This window comes from Leptinotarsa decemlineata, unplaced genomic scaffold (genome assembly GCF_025532065.1).
Source record: "Leptinotarsa decemlineata unplaced genomic scaffold, Ldec_3_MD MMD2_tig00000232_RagTag_RagTag, whole genome shotgun sequence".
NCBI lineage: Eukaryota > Metazoa > Arthropoda > Insecta > Coleoptera > Chrysomelidae > Leptinotarsa > Leptinotarsa decemlineata.
In genome coordinates this window covers 820,622-841,292 of record NW_027412546.1, presented here as the reverse complement: position 1 = coordinate 841,292, position 20,671 = coordinate 820,622, and the positions used below count along the sequence as shown (strand labels likewise).

The window sequence follows — 20,671 nt, the reverse complement described above, 5'->3', positions numbered from 1 at the left end:
ATACTTATTATTCGACTATTAGTCATCATGTCATTTTGATGTTTTGGAAAGTGTTGAAATTGATAAATTGTTTGTTATTCATTTTATTATTGTAGTTTGCCACACCTACCTTCATATATTCAGCTTGCTGTAGCAAATATATAGACAGGATATGAAATAACCAAAACAAGCACCAGTGGAATGCCCATACATATTGATTACCTAGAAATATAATCGGATCATCTGACCGTTGACAAAGTAAAAAACCATTCAATAACCATGGAGGCAGCTCCTAGACTGCCTATGCTGTCCTTTGATCTGAAAGTGCCCACCGAGAATACTCAGTTTGCCCCCCAATTGAAACAGGTAGAAACTTAGGTCGACGCGCTATTCTATTCCTCAAATTTAACTTCATTTTCGTTGTAGTACATTGCCACCTTTTATAATGAAGATCCCGAGTCTTACAGTACGGAAATTAACAATTTGGAATCCTTACGAGCCGCAGCAGTCCGCCCGTCCACGGACTACAACGGGATTCAGTTACTGAAAAAGTACTATTGTCAGCTACACTTCTTGAAGTCTAGGTTTCCCATGGAGGAGAATCAGGAGGCTGCTGTTCAGTTCTCGTGGTAAGTAGATGTCACCAGACAACGGATTTTTATTTTTCAACGTTGTTTATTCCACAGGAAAGATAATCAGTTTGATATTCGTAACTCATCGTCTGATATAAGGTTCGAAATGATGGTGATAATGTACAATATCGGTGCCCTGCATTCGCACTTGGGCAGTGTAGATTTAAGAACCAATTCTGAGGGAATGAAAATGGCATGCACCCATTTTCAGTGTGCTGCATGGGCATTTCAGGTAACATATTGTTGCATACTACAGATTTCACTGAATCAAAGTCAATTGCTAAAGTTATTGAAGATTAATAGTATATGATACCTAATCAATTCATGTTTCTAGAATGTGAAGGAGAAATACCAACAGTTCATAACGTACATCTCTCTGGTTCAGTTGGTGCACTTTTTTCAGCAAGTATGTTTGTCTCAGGCCCAAGAGTGCATTTTGGAGAAGAGTATGCTGGATAATCGGAAGGCAACTATAATTGGTGAGTTTTCGATTTTTTAAACGTTTTAACGTGTCTGCAACAAAACCAAAAGTATGTTTTGATAATATAAAAATGTTTTTGGGGAAAAAATTTTTTTCGTAAAACCTCATGTCTCTCAAAAATATACCCCCTTAAATTTTAATGAATTTACAATAATATTTTCACGTCCAGCTGTGTTATGACTTGAAACTTAACGTGTTTTTCGATATGGAAAACACTACTCAGTGTGATATGGTATAGGTCAAACCTAACAATGTTTGAAAAATTGAGTCAAGAAACATGAAAATGATTGTTCAGAGATAGACAGCAGGAAATCCAACAAAACAGCGTTGAGGACCTACAATTTTGAGCGCAACCCCAAGTTTTCAGTGCCACTATTTTCGGGTTTGAAGGCCGTGGGTTTTTGGAATTTATTCCAGATGTTTCGCTGGTGCCAGTGGCTAACTTCTTCAGAGGTTATTATCTCTGATAACTCGGTCATCGGTGGAGATATTATAGAGAGAAATGAACATGGAAGGCAGAGAGATAGAGATGATATATATAACAACAAAGGTCGAGGTAGACTATGCAATCAGAGAAAAATATAGAGGCAGAATAGAAAAAAAAAAGAGAGAAAAAGGTAGAGAGGCAGCATAAAATCAGAGATAGAGAGGGGTTGAGAATCAGAGAGGGAGAGAGAGAGAGATATGTAATCAGAGAGAGAGAGAGAGAGAGAGAGAGTGAGAGAGAGAGTGAGAGAGAGATAATCAGAGAGAGATAATAAGAGAAAGAAAGAGGATCAGAGAGATAGAGAGAGAGTGAGAATCAGAGAGACAGACAGAGATAATCAGAGAGAGACAGAGATATAATCAGAGAGAGATATTCAGAGAGAGGGAGACAGAGAGATAATCAGAGAGACAGAGAGATAATCAGAGAGAGAGACAGAGAGACATAGAGATAATCAGAGAGACAGGCAGAGAGAGAGAGATATAATCAGAGTTATAATGTTGTGGAATTGGCCGCGGTGGTAGTGCGTCCGACTCACGATCGGAAGGTCGTGTGCTCGATTCCCGCCTCGACCAGATATTTTTCTCTAGAGAATTTATCTGGTTGAAGCTGGAATGATTCTGCAACCGTGTTAGGAATCACACGTTAAAAGGTAAGACCTCGTTAGTCCTTAGCTCGCACAAGTTTCTCAACTTCTGAGAGTTGTCGTTTGTATGGGGGCGGCAGCTGATTAACGGAAAAACAGATTTTAAACAGATTTTTTAAACAGAGAGAGACATATTGATAATCAGAGAGACAGATATAATCAGAGAGAGAGACAGGGAGATAATCAGAGAGGGAGAGAGAGATAATCAGAGAGACAGGGAGAGACCAAGAGATAATCAGAGAGGGAGAGAGAAACAGAGATAATCAGAGAGACAGAGGGATAATCAGAGAGAGAGAGAGATGATTAGAGAGAGAGACAGAGAGATAATCAGAGAGACAGGAAGAGACCGAGAGATAATCAGGAGAGAGACATATAGATAATCAGAGAGAGAGACAGAGAGATAATCAGAGAGAGACAGAGAGATAATCAGAGAGACAGGGAGAGATAGAGATATAATCAGAGAGAGAGACAGATCGGTAATCAGAGAGACATAGAGATAATCAGAGAGAGGGGGACAGGGAGAGAGAGACAGGGAGAGATAGGGAGAGAGTGACAGGGATAGAGAGAGACAGGGAAAGATAGAAAGAGAGAGAGATACAATAAAAGGTGGAGGGAGAGAGTGAAAATCAGAGAGAAAGTAATAGTGAGAGTCAGAGGTGGAGACAGAGAAAGAGTGAGGGAAAGTGAGTGAGTGAGAGAGAAAGCATAAAAAAATACAAATTCAGAGCAAGAATAAGAAGAGGGGTTGAGAGAGATATATTATACCTTAAATTTCAAAAACAATCACTTGTATGTTCGGTGCTTGTTGATATAGTAAGTAACACACTTATGTGTTGCATGTCACAGAATTGTTAAACGTTCAAGTAATAAAATATCAGTAGTTGATATACATATACATATATACATACATATACATATATACAAATATACATATTATTGTTAATTCTGTCAAACCCAAATTTCTCAAAATTTCATTCTAATCTGAGAGAATATGTATAATTTTTATTAATCCTTATTATAATCCTTATATAATCCTATTAATCCAGGAAACAAAAAAGAATATTATGATTGAAAAATGTAATTATTATTATAATAAATCCATGCAGCAAAAGTGGCAGTTCAAGTCCACAATTACTACCGCCAGTCCCTGAGCATCTTGGAATCAGCAAGCGACGACTTGTTCAGAGATAAAATGTGCAAGGAGTGGGTCAAGTTTCTGCAATTCAAAATAGCGTACTACAAGTGCGTGGCCTTACTCTTTCAAGGCCAGCAAGCGGAGGAGCAGCAGAAGATGGGCGAGCGAGTTGCGTTTTATCAAGCTGCATGTGAACAGTTGGAGGAAGCCAAGAAATGGGCAAATTCATTGAAAAACCAAAAGGTGAGAAACAGCAAAGTGTCATCTGTACTACATTTCTTTAGATTTCTTTACTGCCTCTCTTCAAGCATAGCCCAATGACTAATAAGAAAATATATTTTAATTTCCATTTCATTCTCAACTTTGGTTTCGAAAGTTTGTTGGCAAATGATTGAAATCTACTTTGAAATTTTTTGGGAAATCTCAGCAAGAAATCAACGAAGGTCTAGCCTTCACCCAGGACGTTGTTGAAGGCAAGAGAAAAGCCGCTAAAAACGAAAACGAATTCATCTACCATGAGTCGGTTCCCGACAAAGATCATCTGCAAGAGGTAAAGGGGGCTTCCCTGGTCAAGGGCATTCCTTTCGACGTCAAAGACCCGGAAATATCTGGCCCCGACATTTTCGCCAGGCTTGTCCCGATGGAAGCACACGAAGGTGCTTCGTTGTACAGCGAGAAGAAGGCTCAGATGCTGAGACAAATTGGCGAACTGATCGAGACCAAAGATCAAGCCCTTGCGGAGTTTATGTCGTCTATGCAATTGGATTTGTTAACAAAGGTGAGATTATTTGAATTAATTCTATTTTACAGCATATCACTGAATATAGTATTTCACAATATTGGAATAATAATCTTTCAGATGCACCAAGCTACAGGCATCCCGCAAGACCTCATCGACAGAGCTGCAGCGCTTTCTGTCCGTCCAACAGCAACTCAAGACCTCGTCAGCATTATGGGAAAACTGTCGAACATATACCAAGAAGTGGAATCGAACTTGAACGAAATTGACGCTTTACTAAAAGTAATCCGTGTCAAGATCATCAGGAGAACCTACTGTCATTCACATTTTCTTTATTTTCAGGAGGAAGAGGAGGCGGAAAAGGGTTATCAAGAGATCATGGGTAAAAGACCGCCGAGCATCATTGCTACGGATTTAGCTAGGGAGGCTGCTAAGTATCGAGAAGCGCATACGAAAGCAAATGATTCGAATCAGACCTTGCACAGAGCCATGACTGCACATGTCGCCAACTTGAAAATAATGCAGATGCCGTTGAAGCAGCTGCAGCAACAGTTACCGACAGTAGAAATGCCGAATCGTGAGTACTGAAAGACATTTTGGAGGGTTTCGATGAGGAAAGGGATATATGAGTTAATATTAATAAACGCTACAAAATTATATGTTTATAGTAGATGAACAAGGCGGGAACGAGCCCAAAATCCCATGTATTTTCTTATGGAGCTAAACTTTTTGCAAAGTGGGGGAAACGTGTGACGTCATCGACGCAGGATAGAATGAGTATCGTAGCGATTCAAGCATGGAACTCGGCCCCCTTAGTACTCCGCCTCACCTATCGGCCCCCTTGAGACTCTGCCCCTCAGGCCCCTTTGTCACGTGTTCCTAATTAAAAAAAGTCTATAGTCATGAGAATCGACCCACGACGTCCGCGTGGTAGACATTGACCTTAGCCTCTACACCAACGACGTACGGAACATCGTTTTCCTTCCAATCTCATATCGAATGTAACTGACTAATGGTGTACAATTATTCAAACATGAAAACGGCTACGTCAATGACAACGAAACGATAACGAATAAACGCACGCAAAACGGTTAAAAAATCACAAAAAACGGTTACGGAAGCACGAAAAACGGTCGAAAACGCACGAAAAAACGGTCGCACGCAAAACGGTCCAAAAAACGCGAGAAACTGTTGAAAACGCACGAAAAACGTAAGAGCCCTCCTAGTCATTACCATTCATTTTTATCGAGTCGTTCACGTTGAATTTTGAAACCGGCAACGGTACATTGCCCCATAAACAACGATTTATTTCACAACCGGCAACGCCGAACCTGACATGCTGGCATTGACAGCGTATAATAATAATAAACAGCTTCATTTTAGAGTAGATTACAAACTTTTATTGCAAAAGGTCGGTAACATAGAATGAAATGGCGTCAAACAAGAAGGTACAGATTTTTTGTTATAAATATATTTAAATGAATGTTCCAATGAGATATGCGTTCAAATCATAGAGCTCTAACTCTATGAGAAGTTTTTTTAGTTCTCTTTTTGAAAACTCCAATTTTCTCAGTTAGTTTTAATCTATTAGGAAGATGGTTGATGGTATAACCTCGATACCATCTCCATCTATCTTTGCCTCGATTACGTCACACGCGTCTCTCACTCTTACACATCTTTACATGAAATATTAATTCTTTCCCAAATCTAAGTATATTTTCCTATCTTCAACATGATAATGACGATTACAATTTCCCTAACATTCTACGGTCTATACTGCGGTCAAGTATATAAAATGAGTCAAATTCGGTCCAGACAAAACTAACTCTTTAAATACCCAACTTCGCAGTTACTTTCAATATCTTACGTTGGTGTAGAGGCTAAGGACAATGTATACCACGCGGACGTCGTGGGTTCGATTCTCATGACTATAGACTTTTTTAAATTAGGAACGGAGGGGCGGAGTCTCAAGGAGGCCGAAGTGCGGAGTACCAAGGGGGCCGATAGGTGAGGCGGAGTACTGAGGGGGCCGAGTTCCATGCTTGAATAGCTACGATACTCATTCCATCCTGCATCGATGACGTCACACGTTTCCCCCACTTCTGTTTGAACCAAAAATTGCAAAAAGTTCAGCTCCATAAGAAAATACATAGGATTTTGGGCTCGTTCCCGCCTTGTTCATCTACTGTTTATTTGTTTAGTCCTTATTCCAGGAATGCAGTTGTTATTGAATTGAAGAGTAGGGCATTTGTAACTGTATTTTGTTGACATTCTGCATTTGACCAGTTTGTCAAATTTCCAGTCCACTGATTGAAATTTTCATCCTCATTGTTGGATATCTTGCTTTCCAGCAAATATCGACGAAAAAGTTTTGAAAGACCTCGAAACCCTCGTCGCCAAAACCGAAGAAATGCGAAACCAACGGGCAATGCTTTGGGCTCAACTTAGAGAGTCTGTCCATCAAGACGATATCACAAACGCCCTAGTAACAAAACAGCCGAATGTCTCTCGCGACCAGCTCTTCCAACAAGAACTGCAGAAACATCAACACCTGGTAAAAACTACCATCACGATTTGCCGATTTCGTTGAAACTTTTTTTTTACAGACCGAGTTGATTGAACAAAACGCCGCTGCTCAGGATAATATTAGGAAAGCTCTAGTCGATACATACGCTCGAGCGGTGAACACCAGAAGGTTCATCCAGGACATTCTCCAGAAGCGGTCCTCCACCATCAACGCCTTGGTAGCCTCGTGTGACGCCTATGAAGATCTCGTGGCGAAAGTGAACAAGGGCATCGAGTTTTACACGAAGCTCGAGACGAACGTCTCGAAACTACTGCAGCGGATAAAGAGCGCCTGCAAAGTGCAGCAGGAGGAGCGCGAGCAGATGCTCTCGAAGAATGAAGTTCCCAAGCCCTCTACGGAAGCTTCACCCGCCGCGCCGAAGCTGAAGGACTATTTGGAATCGAGGAAGAAGAATCCGGCGGTGGGGAACTACCCGCCGGGAAACTATCTGCCGCAAGGGGTGCGCCCCACTCCTCTCGGATCAGAAGTGTCTGACTTGCCAATGACTGGCGTCAATGAACCAGGGCAGTACGGATACGCGCAGGTTCCGACGGCTGGCGCCGCGTATTCCTACGGCGGCGGCGTCGATATGGAACTAGCAAAGAGGATGAGAGGGTTATCGACCGATACCAAGCAAGACGCGTATCACGCGAACTACAGCTCTTTTGTGCCACAGAACTACACGCCAAACACGTACCCCCTCACGCAGACTACAATAACGCAAGCTGAGCCGATTTCTCCTTACAACCCTGCGAAGGCGTATACCGGTACCACCGACTCGTATCGCCGTTTGGCGACTCAAACGTCGCTCAGTAACACGAGCACCAACATGCAGTACCCAGACTCGAGCTTGAGTGGTACGCCGGTCTCGGAGGCTTACTACGGCGGAAACTACCACTACCCCGCGTTTTCAGTGGCGGGTTATTCTCGGGGCGGCCCATCTACTCAACAATACAATATTGACACATATTACCCTCAAGGTTATGCACCCGGACAGTCGTACCAGCCCAGCGGAACCGACGCTCTCGGTGCCGGCAATATGCAGTACCATCCAATGGAGTACGCATCTTCGGTACCATCGGATCAGGTGAAGTACAGCTATCCTTCGACGTATACGTCGCCGGTGCCCAACATGGCTAGTACCAACGCTGGTGAGGCTACTTACCTGTCGACAAATACCGGGTACTACTATGGTGCTAGTGAGGCATCTGGAAGTGGTACTGCGTTGGGCGGTGGTGCCACAGCAGCTAGCAGTGGTACCATTTCAGGCGACGGCGGTACCATTTCGGGTGTTGGTGCTATATCGACTGGTAGTACCATTTCGGGCGGTGGTACCATATCGGGTGGTGGACCCATCTCGGGTGGTAGTACTATTTTGGGTGGCGGTGCCATCTTGGGCGGTTATGTCCCTCCGGCTGTAGGTGCCACCTCGAATGTTTATAACGCTTCAGGTACCGAGCAGGCCAATTCGGTGAAGTATCAGTGCCAGAACCCCGGCGTTTCTGGGTACTACTCGAGCCAGTGGAATAGTAGTACCTCTCAAGGGTTGCCTGTTGGAACTTGGGGTACTGTACAGGGTTACCAGAACGTCGCGCCGCAAGTTTATTCTGGCGAAGGTTACAGCCAGCAATGCTACCAAACTGCTGCTTCACAGAACAGCAGTACTTCTAGTGGCGCATATGGAAGCTACTATGGAGAATCCTACGCCTCTCCTAGTTACACCCCTCAACCAGCTCAGCAAACCCCTCAGGTACCCACTCAGCAAACCCCTCAGGTACCCAGTCAGCAAACCTATCAAGTACCCACTCAGCAAACCCCTCAGGTACCCACTCAGCAAACCTATCAGGTACCCACTCAGCAAACCTATCAGGTACCCACTCAGCAAACCCCTCAGGTACCCAGTCAGCAAACCTATCAGGTACCCACTCAGCAAACCCCTCAGGTACCCACTCAGCAAACCTATCAAGTACCCACTCAGCAACTTCCTGTCGCTACCAAAGAATCCAACATAGATCTGCTGAGCGGTTTGGACTTCACCATAAGTCAAGCTCCTTTGGTACCGCAGCAAAATGTTCTCCCGGCCAAACCCGCAGAAATAAAAAGTGAAGGTTCCATCAAGGCTCCTGTTTCCAAGGAAGAAATCCCTCCTTTGGTGCAAGAAGTGAAACGCCCGGCATTCAAAGTTTTGCCGAGCAAGTCTTTGAACAACGCTGATGTTAAGGCCTTGTTCCACCAGGAGGTCGAGCGATACGAGAAATTTGTTGAGACGTTGACCAACAAGACGCTGAGCGGTCCGACCAGTTTGGATGTCAAGTGGAAAGAGATTCAGGACAAGCAGGACAGCGATTCGCAGAAGAGGATTGTTTCGGTCGCGAGGTGTTATCCGATGAAGAATCGGTTCCCTGATATATTGCCATATGACTATTCTCGAGTGGAGTTGTGCGGGGCCAAGGACGATTATATTAATGCTTCGTTTGTGAAGGTGAGGAAAATTTGGCAATATTAGTTTAACTCGTTTTTCAGGCTCTGCATAGAATTTATAACTTATTCAGAAAAACATTTCGATTTGAGATCTTCAGGCGTCATTCATTTAATTAGTTTTGTACAAGTGACTACCAAACACCTCCAAATACAGGCTGATTCACGGTGGATGGCACATTAGACGTTTCTGGTGAACCAGACAACGGATCACTTTGAAAATTTAATGGAGGGCATATTCGGATATTCTCTAGCCAACTAAAATATTTTCGACAATGCGGTGTTGCCGCTTCTATTAGAAAGCAGTAACAACTTTGATTTTTCAAATGGAACACTCTGTATATAATATTATTTTTGGAATCTCCAACAATTGCCCGACAACTTTTCTTGATATTTCCCTATACCTATCTGTTACCGTTTTCGAAATAAAAAGTAATTTCAATTTTTTTCTTCGAAAATCATGACTTCTAAAAATGCCGATATATTTTAGTTAAGAAGTACTATGATATAGAAATTTGGTTTGGAGTTAGGTGATACTTAGACACTTCCCACACGTCAGCCTAATCTCCGTTACTTCAATACAGGGTGGTAAAAAAATACAGTTTTTTCGTTTGCTTGAAAAAGTTGCTGAAATTTGATTATTTTAAATGGAACACCCTGTATATTATTGAAAATTCGGAAAGCTGCTGAAATTTGCTTTCTTTCTATGTATATCATACCTATACCTAACTAGTCAAGTTTCGGACTTATGAACATTTATTTGTGAAAATATCCCTTCAGAATGGTATTTCCATTCGGTATTTGGTAAGCAGGCCATGATTACTATTTGACAGTAGCGTTGTGACATTCTCCTAATAATATCGACATTTTCGTCACTTCAGAAGTTGCAAATACCTTCAAAACGATGGAACAAAACTATTCAAACGAAGTTCTTATGAATTTGTTTATTATTTTTGGACAGTGTGACAAAATTATCAGCAGAACATGTAGAAAGTTCAATGCAATGTATCCGAATCTACCGCCAATGAACCTCAAGAAATTTATACGAATTCAGAACAATTTCAATGCATTTGGATCAACTTTAAAAGCACCAAGAAACTTGCCTCGACCCGTAACTTTCGAAGACAACCAGATTAATGTCTTAGCATATTTTCACGCATTTCCCGAGTCATCGATAAGAAGTGCTGAAGAAGATTTGGGTATAAAATATTCATCGGTTTAAAGAATCTTGCGAAGACATAAAATGCATGATTATAAATTCACCAAAATTCAAGCAATGAAGCCTCAAGATCCTCAACAGAGAGTAGAATTTTGTGAAATGTTGTTGACACGCATTCAAGAAGATCCACTTTTTTTAAATAAAATTATTTGGACTGATGAATCGAAATTTTCGAGAGAAGGGATTTTCAATAGAAAAAATCGTCATTATTGGTCCAGTGAAAATCCTCACGTCACAAAAGAAGCCGGATTTCAAGAAAAATTTAGTTTTAATGTCTTCTGCATGTTGATGGACAACAAATTGAGGTACGTGATATACGAGGAGTCATTAACATCCAGAAGCTACCTGAATATTTTGGAGAATACTGTAGACAGTTTCGTGGATAATCTGCCACTCGAAGATTATCGAAACTGTTGGTACCAACTAGACGGAGCTCCTGCACATTGCACAAGAGAAGTGAGCACAGAACTGGATAGACTATTTGACGATCGGTGGATGAGGCGCTTGGGACCATGGAATTGGCCAGCGAGATCACCCGATCTTAATCCATTAGATTTTTATTTGTGGGGAATGTTTAAAGAAAAAGTTTACAAAATACCCGTGCGTTCGAGAGATGAATTGTTAGAAAGGATTGCCCAAACATTTGGGCAATCAGATCTGCCATGAAATCAGATCTGCCACTACGAAAGCAGTCAACACCCGCATTTTAAAGTGCTTGGAAGTGAACGGCCAGCGATTCGAACATATTTTGAAATATTCCACATGATTGTTTTACTTTTTTATAATTATTCATATCAATATTTCCAATTTCAAGTTTCTTGGTGCTTTTTTAAAGTTCATCCAAACATATTGAAATTGTTCTGAATTCGTATAAATTTCTTGAGGTTCATTGGTGGTAGATTCAGATACATTTCATTGAACTTTCTACATGTTCTGCTGATAATTTTGTCACACTGTCCAAAAATAATAAACAAATTCATAAGAACTTCGTTTGAATAGTTTTGTTCCATCGTTTTGAAGGTATTTGCAACTTCTGAAGAGACGAAAATGTCGATATTATTAGGAGAATGTCACAACGCTACTGTCAAATAGTAATCATGGCCTGCTTACCAAATACCGAATGGAAATACCATTCTGAAGGGATATTTTCACAAATAAATGTTCATAAGTCCGAAACTTGACTAGTTAGGTATAGGTATGATATACATAGAAAGAACAGCAACTTTTTCAAGCAAACGAAAAAACTGTATTTTTTTACCACCCTGTATTGAAGTAACGGAGATTAGGCTGACGTGTGGGAAGTGTCTAAGTATCACCTAACTCCAAACCAAATTTCTATATCATAGAACTTTTTAACTAAAATATATCGGCATTTTTAGAAGTCATGATTTTCGAAGAAAAAAATTGAAATTAATTTTTATTTCGAAAACGGTAACAGATAGGTATAGGGAAATATCAAGAAAAGTTGTCGGGCAATTGTTGGAGATTCCAAAAATAATATTATATACAGAGTATTCCATTTGAAAAATCAAAGTTGCTACTGCTTTCTAATAGAAGCGGCAACACCGCATTGTCGAAAATATTTTAGTTGGCTAGAGAATGTCCGAATATGCCTTCCATTGAATTTTCAAAGTGATCCGTTGTCTGGTTCACCAGAAACGTCTAATGTGCCATCCACTGTGAATCAGCCTGTATACTCTTTACTTCTGAAGGGTTCACTGTATCATGAAAAATTCTATCATCAGTTCGAAACACTCGCTCTTAACAAAACATTCCCTTACAGGACGTCTCTCCCTACGCCCCACCTTTCATCGTAACGCAGTCCCCATTATCTTCAACTATCGGCGATTTTTGGACGATGATACGAGAGCAGCAAGTTGAATTGATATTTTGCTTGTCAAACGACATGGAGGTAAGGCCATTTCCATTCAACGTATCTTCTTGACTAAAATTCCACTCTTTCAGATCGCCGATGAAGTGTATTGGCCCAACGAGAAAGGCCAAAGCTTGAACGTATTGAATATGGTTATATCTTTGCAAAGCATCATAGTGAAATCTCATTGGACGGAGAGGCTGATTTCCGTTAACGTTCCTGAGAAACGGGATTCGCGAGTCGTTATGCATTTGCAGTTTACTTCTTGGCCGGGAAGGTGAGATACTTTAGATTATTGTCTGAGAGCAGGGAGAGCCTGAGTGAGCCTTGTTGAAGTTGCAAATTTCATGTGTTTTACAACTTTTCCTAGTTGTTTTAGAATGGAATTTGATCAAGTCTCTGCCTCTCCTACCTAGTACTGTATCTTTACCGTTTTCATTAATTCTTCTCCTGGAGTTTTTTCCCAACACCAAAACGTTATTTTTAACACCTCGACATGTGTTTCGATCACCAAGTGATCATCTTCAAAGACGAAGTTTTTAATCACCTCGATGTCTCTATCCAAACATCTCCAAATATTAATATTTTTAAATCCAGACTTAAAGCATTTCTCATTGAGAAGATCTGTTACAGTATTAGTGAATTTGTGACATAATACTATATTTTGTAAAGATGTTTTCTTGTTGACAATTCAAATGTTATATTTATGTTGTTGTTTCTCAACTGACAGTTGTCATCCATATTATGACACTTTGAACCTTTTTCTAATTATGTTCTTTTTGTGTCATAATTAATATAGAAATGAATTTAAATGATATGAACACAGTCACAAGTTAATAATATAAAAGAAATAAAATATTTTTGGGAAAGAAAGTTTTTGGCTTTCTACTACTCCATCTTGATACAAAAAAAAGAAGGATGAGGGAGTCTTCCAAAGAAAGGAAGGAAGTAACTCTATACATGGATGTGTAGATCATGCAAAGAAGTAACTTTCAGACACAAACTGAAAGAAAGTCCTCCTATACACATCCATGTATAGTTACTTCCTCCCTTTCTTTGGAAGACTCCCTCTTCCTTCTTTTTTGTATCAAGATGGAGTAGTAGAAAGCCAATAACTTTCTTTCCCAAAAATTAATCACTCCTAAAGAATACAACCCCTTCAATTCAAATAAGATTCCTCTTGGCTGGGATTAAATCAAATAGGTGAACGAATGTCATTACGATGTCATCGATGACATAAGCCGATCAAACTTATTCCGTGACATTAAAAATTGTAATTCATGAATGAACTGTGTGTATTTTCTATAATGTTATCCAATTTGGTACTGAAGAGCCTTAGGGCAAGTGTCTTAAGGTGAAACATCGGTGTATACCAGTGAGGATGGCAGTGTTCTATGTAAGTGCAATTTGTTACCATTCATTGAAAGTAGAACTCATGTGAATGATATCTGATTTTTATTCTACAAGGAATGTTTGAAATACAAACTGAGTAGAGAAAAGTATCTTCTGTATAATTCAGTGTTTATAAAGAGGTATTTGTTTCAAAATAATTTTTTTCTGTCGTGTAATTCAATGTTAATATGAAATTAAATGTTTCAGGAGGACTTTCTTTCAGATTGTGTCTGAAAGAAAATTACTTCTTTGCATGATCTATACATCCATGTATAAAGTTACTTCCTTTTTTTTTTTTTTTTTTTTTTTTTTTTTTGTTCATATCATTTAAATTCATTTCTATATTAATTATGACGTTTGTGTCATTTACTGCTGAAATGTATTCATAAATTTATGCTTTTTAACCGAAAAACAAAGATTTATTATTATTATCTGAAATAATGGTGGATACAAAAACTAAAGGTTTGTGGTTGAGTGGTAGAATAGCGTAAGCTAAACTCTGCCAAGATTGAAATAAATACCATTTGATAAATTGGTTAAGGCTTGCGCGGCCAAGATTTTCAGTGTTACAATCTTCATTCAAGATTGAAGGCCGTCGTGGTTTGGAACTGTATCCCAACGTTTCGCCAGCACGAGTGGCTGGCTTCTCTAGAGGTTTATTCATCTTGATGGTGATGTAGGTTATGAACTAGTGTTCAAATAAGTATTTTTCACAACTTTGATGAAATTTTATGATGAATTATTTGCCAAACATTTCGTTCACAGCTTGTTTCCAACAAAGCCGGACCCGTTCATCGAGTACACTTTGGAACTGATAAATACCTGCCAACAACAAAGATGCAACACTCACCCCGTGGTGGTCCATTGCTCGCCGGGTATTGGCAAAAGCGGATTGCTGTGCTTGCTCACTGCCGCCATATTCGACGTGACCAATAACGCCAATACAGTTCCCGATCTAGCTGCCTTAACCGTGAAATTGAACAGCTGCCGAAAGAATATTTTGAGGGACAGAGAACATCTGAAGTTTGCCTACGAGAGCTTTTTGGGGTACATGAAGTGGGTTGTTTCTCAAGGTGAGTCAACAAACATTTTTGAAAATGACTAGGCATACTTTTAAAAATAGTTTTGTTTGACATTTTTCGAATTGTTGTAAACTGGACATTAGAAGGAATCTTCATAAGAAGTCTTCATATACAGTGTGACCCATTTTTAATGGAAACACCCCCCTAAAATTTGAAGTTGTAAGTTGCCTCATTGTTAGTTGGATTGTGTGAATGTAATTCCGTTATTTTCATTAAAAATATTTACGCAATTTTTTTTTTCATCTAGCGGCACTTTATTGTTGAAATCATAAAAAAATGATATATTGTGACTGTTAGCTGTGTGAGTTTTCGAATTTTTGAGTTGTCATAACTTTATTAATAATGAATATTTTTTCATGAAATTTTGGTCACACCTGTTTAGAGGCACTCTGAATCCAGTGGCGTAGTGATTTTTTCAATAAAAAAATCACTAATAAAAAATCCCGACTTTCGACTAAGAAAAAATATCGTAGTATGCCCTGAAACTTTCAAAAACATTTAAAATTTTGTCCCAAGGTAGACTTTTTAGTACTTGACATTTAAAAAAAAAATTATTAAAATCGGTTTACAACTTCAAATTTTAGGGGGGTGTTTCCATTAAAAATGGGTCACATTGTATATTTGACTTGATTATTTTTTCTCTTTGACATACTTTATTAGAATTAAAGAGTACTTTCACAACCAGAGATAACTGAATCTAAGCTATTTTCTGGGTCAGTTGGACGAAGTGTCAGTTGGACGTAGTCTGTAGGCTGCAGATGACAGAACAGATGACTGACAGATGACAACAGATGATAGACAGAACAGATGACATAACAGGTGATAGATAGACAGATGACATAACAGATGTTGGATAGACAGATGACATACCAGATGATAAATAAACAGGTGACTGACAGATGACATTGACATAACAGATGATTGACAGATGACACAACAGGATTTTTTAACAATAACTAGGCTTGTGGTAGATACTTTTAACAATAATTGAAGTCATGTATGTTTGAATTTGTTCATTAGTATGTGTTGCTTTTTTGGGTGTTCATCCATTGCGTATTTTTCAAAGCTGGACGTTTTGCCGTCAACTCAACTCACAATATTCAACTAATCACCAATTTCAACATTAGGAAACAAATTTAATGATGGGTGATTCTTCAATTCTATTTGGTCGTCGAGTGAATGTTTACGAGTTCACGAAAACTACTCTTATATTATAAAAGGTCCATTTTTTTTCGAAATCGCTAATTTTGTTGCAGATAAATTGAAGAAGAAAATGAACGAGGTAGTGCCTAAAGTAAAAGAAGAAACCAAACCAACAACCGAAGTTGTAGAAAGTAACATTGACCCTCTGAGTTCTCTTGATCCTTTTTGGGCAAGTAAGAAATAAAACCCCGTTTTCATTCCTTAACATTTTATATTCTTACATAATAATTTATTCAGATCTTATAATTATCAGCTATTGGTGATAATGGTAATTATATTATATTTGTTACCTTACTTTTAAATGTTCAATATTTTTGAGTTTTAAACAGATTTGGAAATTATAAAGTTGAGTTTTAAACATATTTGGAAATTATAAAGTTGAGTTTTAAACATATTTGGAAATTATAAAGTTGAGTTGTAAAGTTGAGTTTTTAACAGATTTGGAAATTTTAAAGTTTAGTTGTAAAGTTGAGTTTTTAACAGATTTGGAAATTATAAAGTACCTACTATAAGTTTCAAGTTGGCTGTGTGAAGTACAGCTCTTGAGATACGACTGAAATTATAATTTCTTTAGAATCAATTGGCAAATGTTTTATTTCAAATCCCACATAATCTATGCAACAAAAAACTCCAATTTCCAATGCACCGTTTTAAGGTCCTAAGAGACATATTAGACAACAAAACACTCAAAACGTTATATTTCGCTCTCATCCAAACGCATATAACTTACGGGATACTGGCATGGGGATCAGCTGGAAAGACTACTATGAATAAACTGATAATAACACAAAAAAGAATCCTTAAAATAATTTACAAAAAAAAGAGGAATTACCCAACAGATGTTCTTTATCACGAAACAAATATATTTGATCCCGTGCAGCTCTTCTTTCTGATCACTAATATAAAATGCTTCAAATCGAAACAAAAACACCCCAGGATAGAACACGAATACAACACTCGAACAAAACAACTTAACTTCAAAATGCCGTTTATGAACAAAGTTGTAGGACAAAAAAGCTACAGCTACCTCAGCCTCAAATTTTTTAATTCGCTACCCAATCAAATAAAAAGCTCAAAAAACCAAAATGAATTTAAAAAACGATTAAATGACTACATTACCAGTTTGCCACGTACAGAGATACATAAAATAGTGTATTGATAATATTTCTGTGTCTATACATATATAGTTATTAACCTCAAATAGTGTTGCGTTATTATATAAATATATCTTTAAATCGAAAAACAAACTGACCATATGTATGTGTATATGTGTATGTATGTATGTATGTGTGTATACAGGCTGATTCACGGTGGATGGCACATTAGACGTTTCTGGTGAACCAGACAACGAATCACTTTGAAAATTTAATGGAGGGCATATTCGGACATTCTCTAGCCAACTAAAATATTTTCGACAATGCGGTGTTGCCGCTTCTATTAGAAAGCAGTAGCAACTTTGATTTTTCAAATGGAACACTCTGTATATAATATTATTTTTGGAATCTCCAACAATTGCCCGACAACTTTTCTTGATATTTCCCTGTACCTATCTGTTACCGTTTTCGAAATAAAAATTAATTTCAATTTTTTTCTTCGAAAATCATGACTTCTAAAAATGCCGATATCTTTTAGTTAAGAAGTACTATGATATCGAAATTTGGTTTGGAGTTAGGTGATACTTGGACACTTCCCACACGTCAGCCTAATCTCCGTTACTTCAATACAGGGTGGTAAAAAAAATACAGTTTTTTCGTTTGCTTGAAAAAGTTGCTGAAATTTGATTATTTTAAATGGAACACCCTGTATATTATTGAAAATTCGGAAAGCTGCTGAAATTTGCTTTCTTTCTATGTATATCATACCTATACCTAACTAGTCAAGTTTCGGACTTATGAACATTTATTTGTGAAAATGTCCCTTCAAAATGGTATTTCCATTCGGTATTTGGTAAGCAGGCCATGATTACTATTTGACAGTAGCGTTGTGACATTCTCCTAATAATATCGACATTTTCGTCACTTCAGAAGTTGCAAATACCTTCAAAACGATGGAACAAAACTATTCAAACGAAGTTCTTATGAGTTTGTTTATTATTTTTGGACAGTGTGACAAAATTATCAGCAGAACATGTAGAAAGTTCAATGAAATGTATCCGAATCTACCGCCAATGAACCTCAAGAAATTTATACGAATTCAGAACAATTTCAATATGTTTGGATAAACTTTAAAAAAGCACCAGGAAACTTGAAATTAGAAATATTGATATGAATAATTATAAAAAAGTAAAACAATCATGTGGAATATTTCAAAATATGTTCGAATCGCTGGCCGTTCACTTCCAAGCACTTTAAAATGCGGGTGTTGACTGCTTTCGTGGTGGCAGATCTGATTTCATTGGGATCCAAATCTTCAAATGTTTGGGCAATCCTTTCTAACAATTCATCTCTCGAACGCACGGGTATTTTGTAAACTTTTTCTTTAAACATTCCCCACAAATAAAAATCTAATGGATTAAGATCGGGTGATCTCGCTGGCCAATTCCATGGTCCCAAGCGCCTCATCCACCGATCGTCAAATAGTCTATCCAGTTCTGCGCTCACTTCTCTTGTGCAATGTGCAGGAGCTCCGTCTAGTTGGTACCAACAGTTTCGATAATCTTCGAGTGGCAGATTATCCACGAAACTGTCTACAGTATTCTCCAAAATATTCAGGTAGCTTCTGGATGTTAATGACTCCTCGTATATCACGTACCTCAATTTGTTGTCCATCAACATGCAGAAGACATTAAAACTAAATTTTTCTTGAAATCCGGCTTCTTTTGTGACGTGAGGATTTTCATTGGACCAATAATGACGATTTTTTTTATTGAAAATCCCTTCTCTCGAAAATTTCGATTCATCAGTCCAAATAATTTTATTTAAAAAAAGTGGATCTTCTTGAATGCGTGTCAACAACATTTCACAAAATTCTACTCTCTGTTGAGGATCTTGAGGCTTCATTGCTTGAATTTTGGTAAATTTATAATCATGCATTTTATGTCTTCGCAAGATTCTTTGAACCGATGAATATTTTATACCCAAATCTTCTTCAGCACTTCTTATCGATGACTCGGGAAATGCGTGAAAATATGCTAAGACATTAATCTGGTTGTCTTCGAAATTTACGGGTCGAGGCAAGTTTCTTGGTGCTTTTAAAGTTGATCCAAATGCATTGAAATTGTTCTGAATTCGTATAAATTTCTTGAGGTTCATTGGCGGTAGATTCGGATACATTTCATTGAACTTTCTACATGTTCTGCTGATAATTTTGTCACACTGTCCAAAAATAATAAACAAATTCATAAGAACTTCGTTTGAATAGTTTTGTTCCATCGTTTTGAAGGTATTTGCAACTTCTGAAGTAACGAAAATGTCGATATTATTAGGAGAATGTCACAACGCTACTGTCAAATAGTAATCATGGCCTGCTTACCAAATACCGAATGGAAATACCATTCTGAAGGGACATTTTCACAAATAAATGTTCATAAGTCCGAAACTTGACTAGTTAGGTATAGGTATGATATACATAGAAAGAAAGCAAATTTCAGCAGCTTTCCGAATTTTCAATAATATACAGGGTGTTCCATTTAAAATAATCAATTGACTGTATTTTTTTACCACCCTGTATTGAAGTAACGGAGATTAGGCTGACGTGTGGGAAGTGTCCAAGTATCACCTAACTCCAAACCAAATTTCGATATCATAGTACTTCTTAACTAAAAGATATCGGCATTTTTAGAAGTCATGATTTTCGAAGAAAAAAATTGAAATTAATTTTTATTTCGAAAACGGTAACAGATAGGTATAGGGAAATATCAAGAAAAGTTGTCGGGCAATTGTTGGAGATTCCAAAAATAATATTATATACAGAGTGTTCCAGTTGAAAAATCAAAGTTGCTACTGCTTTCTAATAGAAGTGGCAACACCGCATTGTCGAAAATATTTTAGTTGGCTAGAGAATATCCGAATATGCCCTCCATTAAATTTTCAAAGTGATCCGTTGTCTGGTTCACCAGAAACGTCTAATGTGCCATCCACCGTGAATCAGCCTGTATTATTAGTTTTCTTTAAGTGATTCTAACTTTGATTGTAATTTTCACAGTCACACACAAACTGGAAACAGTTTATGTGACTTCTTAGTTCATTAACTTAACTTGTTTTTACTATGTCTATATTCTATATTTTATATTGTACCTGAAGTTAATAAATAATAATAATAATAATAATAATAAACCCCTACATACTGGCGCCCAACGTGGGGCGACATATTCTCATAGTATTTGTGCCCAGTTGGAATGACTAGCTCTTTCACTAGTTCGGACTTCCATTGTCTATTATATAAAATTATTTGTAATCCCTGAAACAAGTAAAAAAGAATAATTAAAAAGAATAGTTGAAAATAAGAATTATATTAAGCAACAATAAACCTGAAATTAAATGATAGTGAAATAACCTACAAGTAAAAATATAATAATTGAATAAATAAAAATTAAAGGAATGCAAAAAGAAAATAATAAAAAATAAAAAAGTGTAGAGATTCCAAGTCACGTTAGTTCACGACGTTTCGATTGTTGGTATCTACAATCGTCTTCGGGTGATGACTGGACTGATTCCTCCGAGAGATGACTATTTTATAGGTCGTTGAAATACTTTCACTTTCTCTACTTTCCATTTTCCGCTTCACTGATTCCGTGAGAGATGACCGATTTGGCGGGAGTTGG

General features: G+C 38.0%; 1 protein-coding gene across 1 annotated transcript; it reads left to right on the top strand.

The window, feature by feature from the left end:
- Positions 1-16,489, top strand: mop (tyrosine-protein phosphatase non-receptor type protein myopic). The gene is made up of 14 exons (XM_023159355.2): positions 1-345; positions 406-608; positions 666-843; positions 946-1,090; positions 3,329-3,600; positions 3,785-4,135; positions 4,217-4,378; positions 4,439-4,673; positions 6,448-6,650; positions 6,703-9,144; positions 12,143-12,271; positions 12,325-12,509; positions 14,390-14,697; positions 15,963-16,489. The coding sequence occupies exons 1-14, from the start codon at positions 259-261 to the stop codon at positions 16,091-16,093; spliced, it is 5,031 nt and encodes a 1,676-aa protein (XP_023015123.2). The 5' UTR covers positions 1-258; the 3' UTR covers positions 16,094-16,489.
- The last annotated feature ends 4,182 nt before the right edge of the window (positions 16,490-20,671 follow it).

Excerpts from the sequence above, each read along its gene's own strand:
- mop (XM_023159355.2), top strand. The coding sequence starts at position 259 with ATGGAGGCAGCTCCTAGACTGCCTATGCTGTCCTTTGATCTGAAAGTG. Across the intron at positions 346-405 it reads TTGCCCCCCAATTGAAACAG|TACATTGCCACCTTTTATAA; the intron begins GTAGAAACTTAG and ends TTTTCGTTGTAG. Across the intron at positions 9,145-12,142 it reads TTAATGCTTCGTTTGTGAAG|GACGTCTCTCCCTACGCCCC; the intron begins GTGAGGAAAATT and ends ATTCCCTTACAG.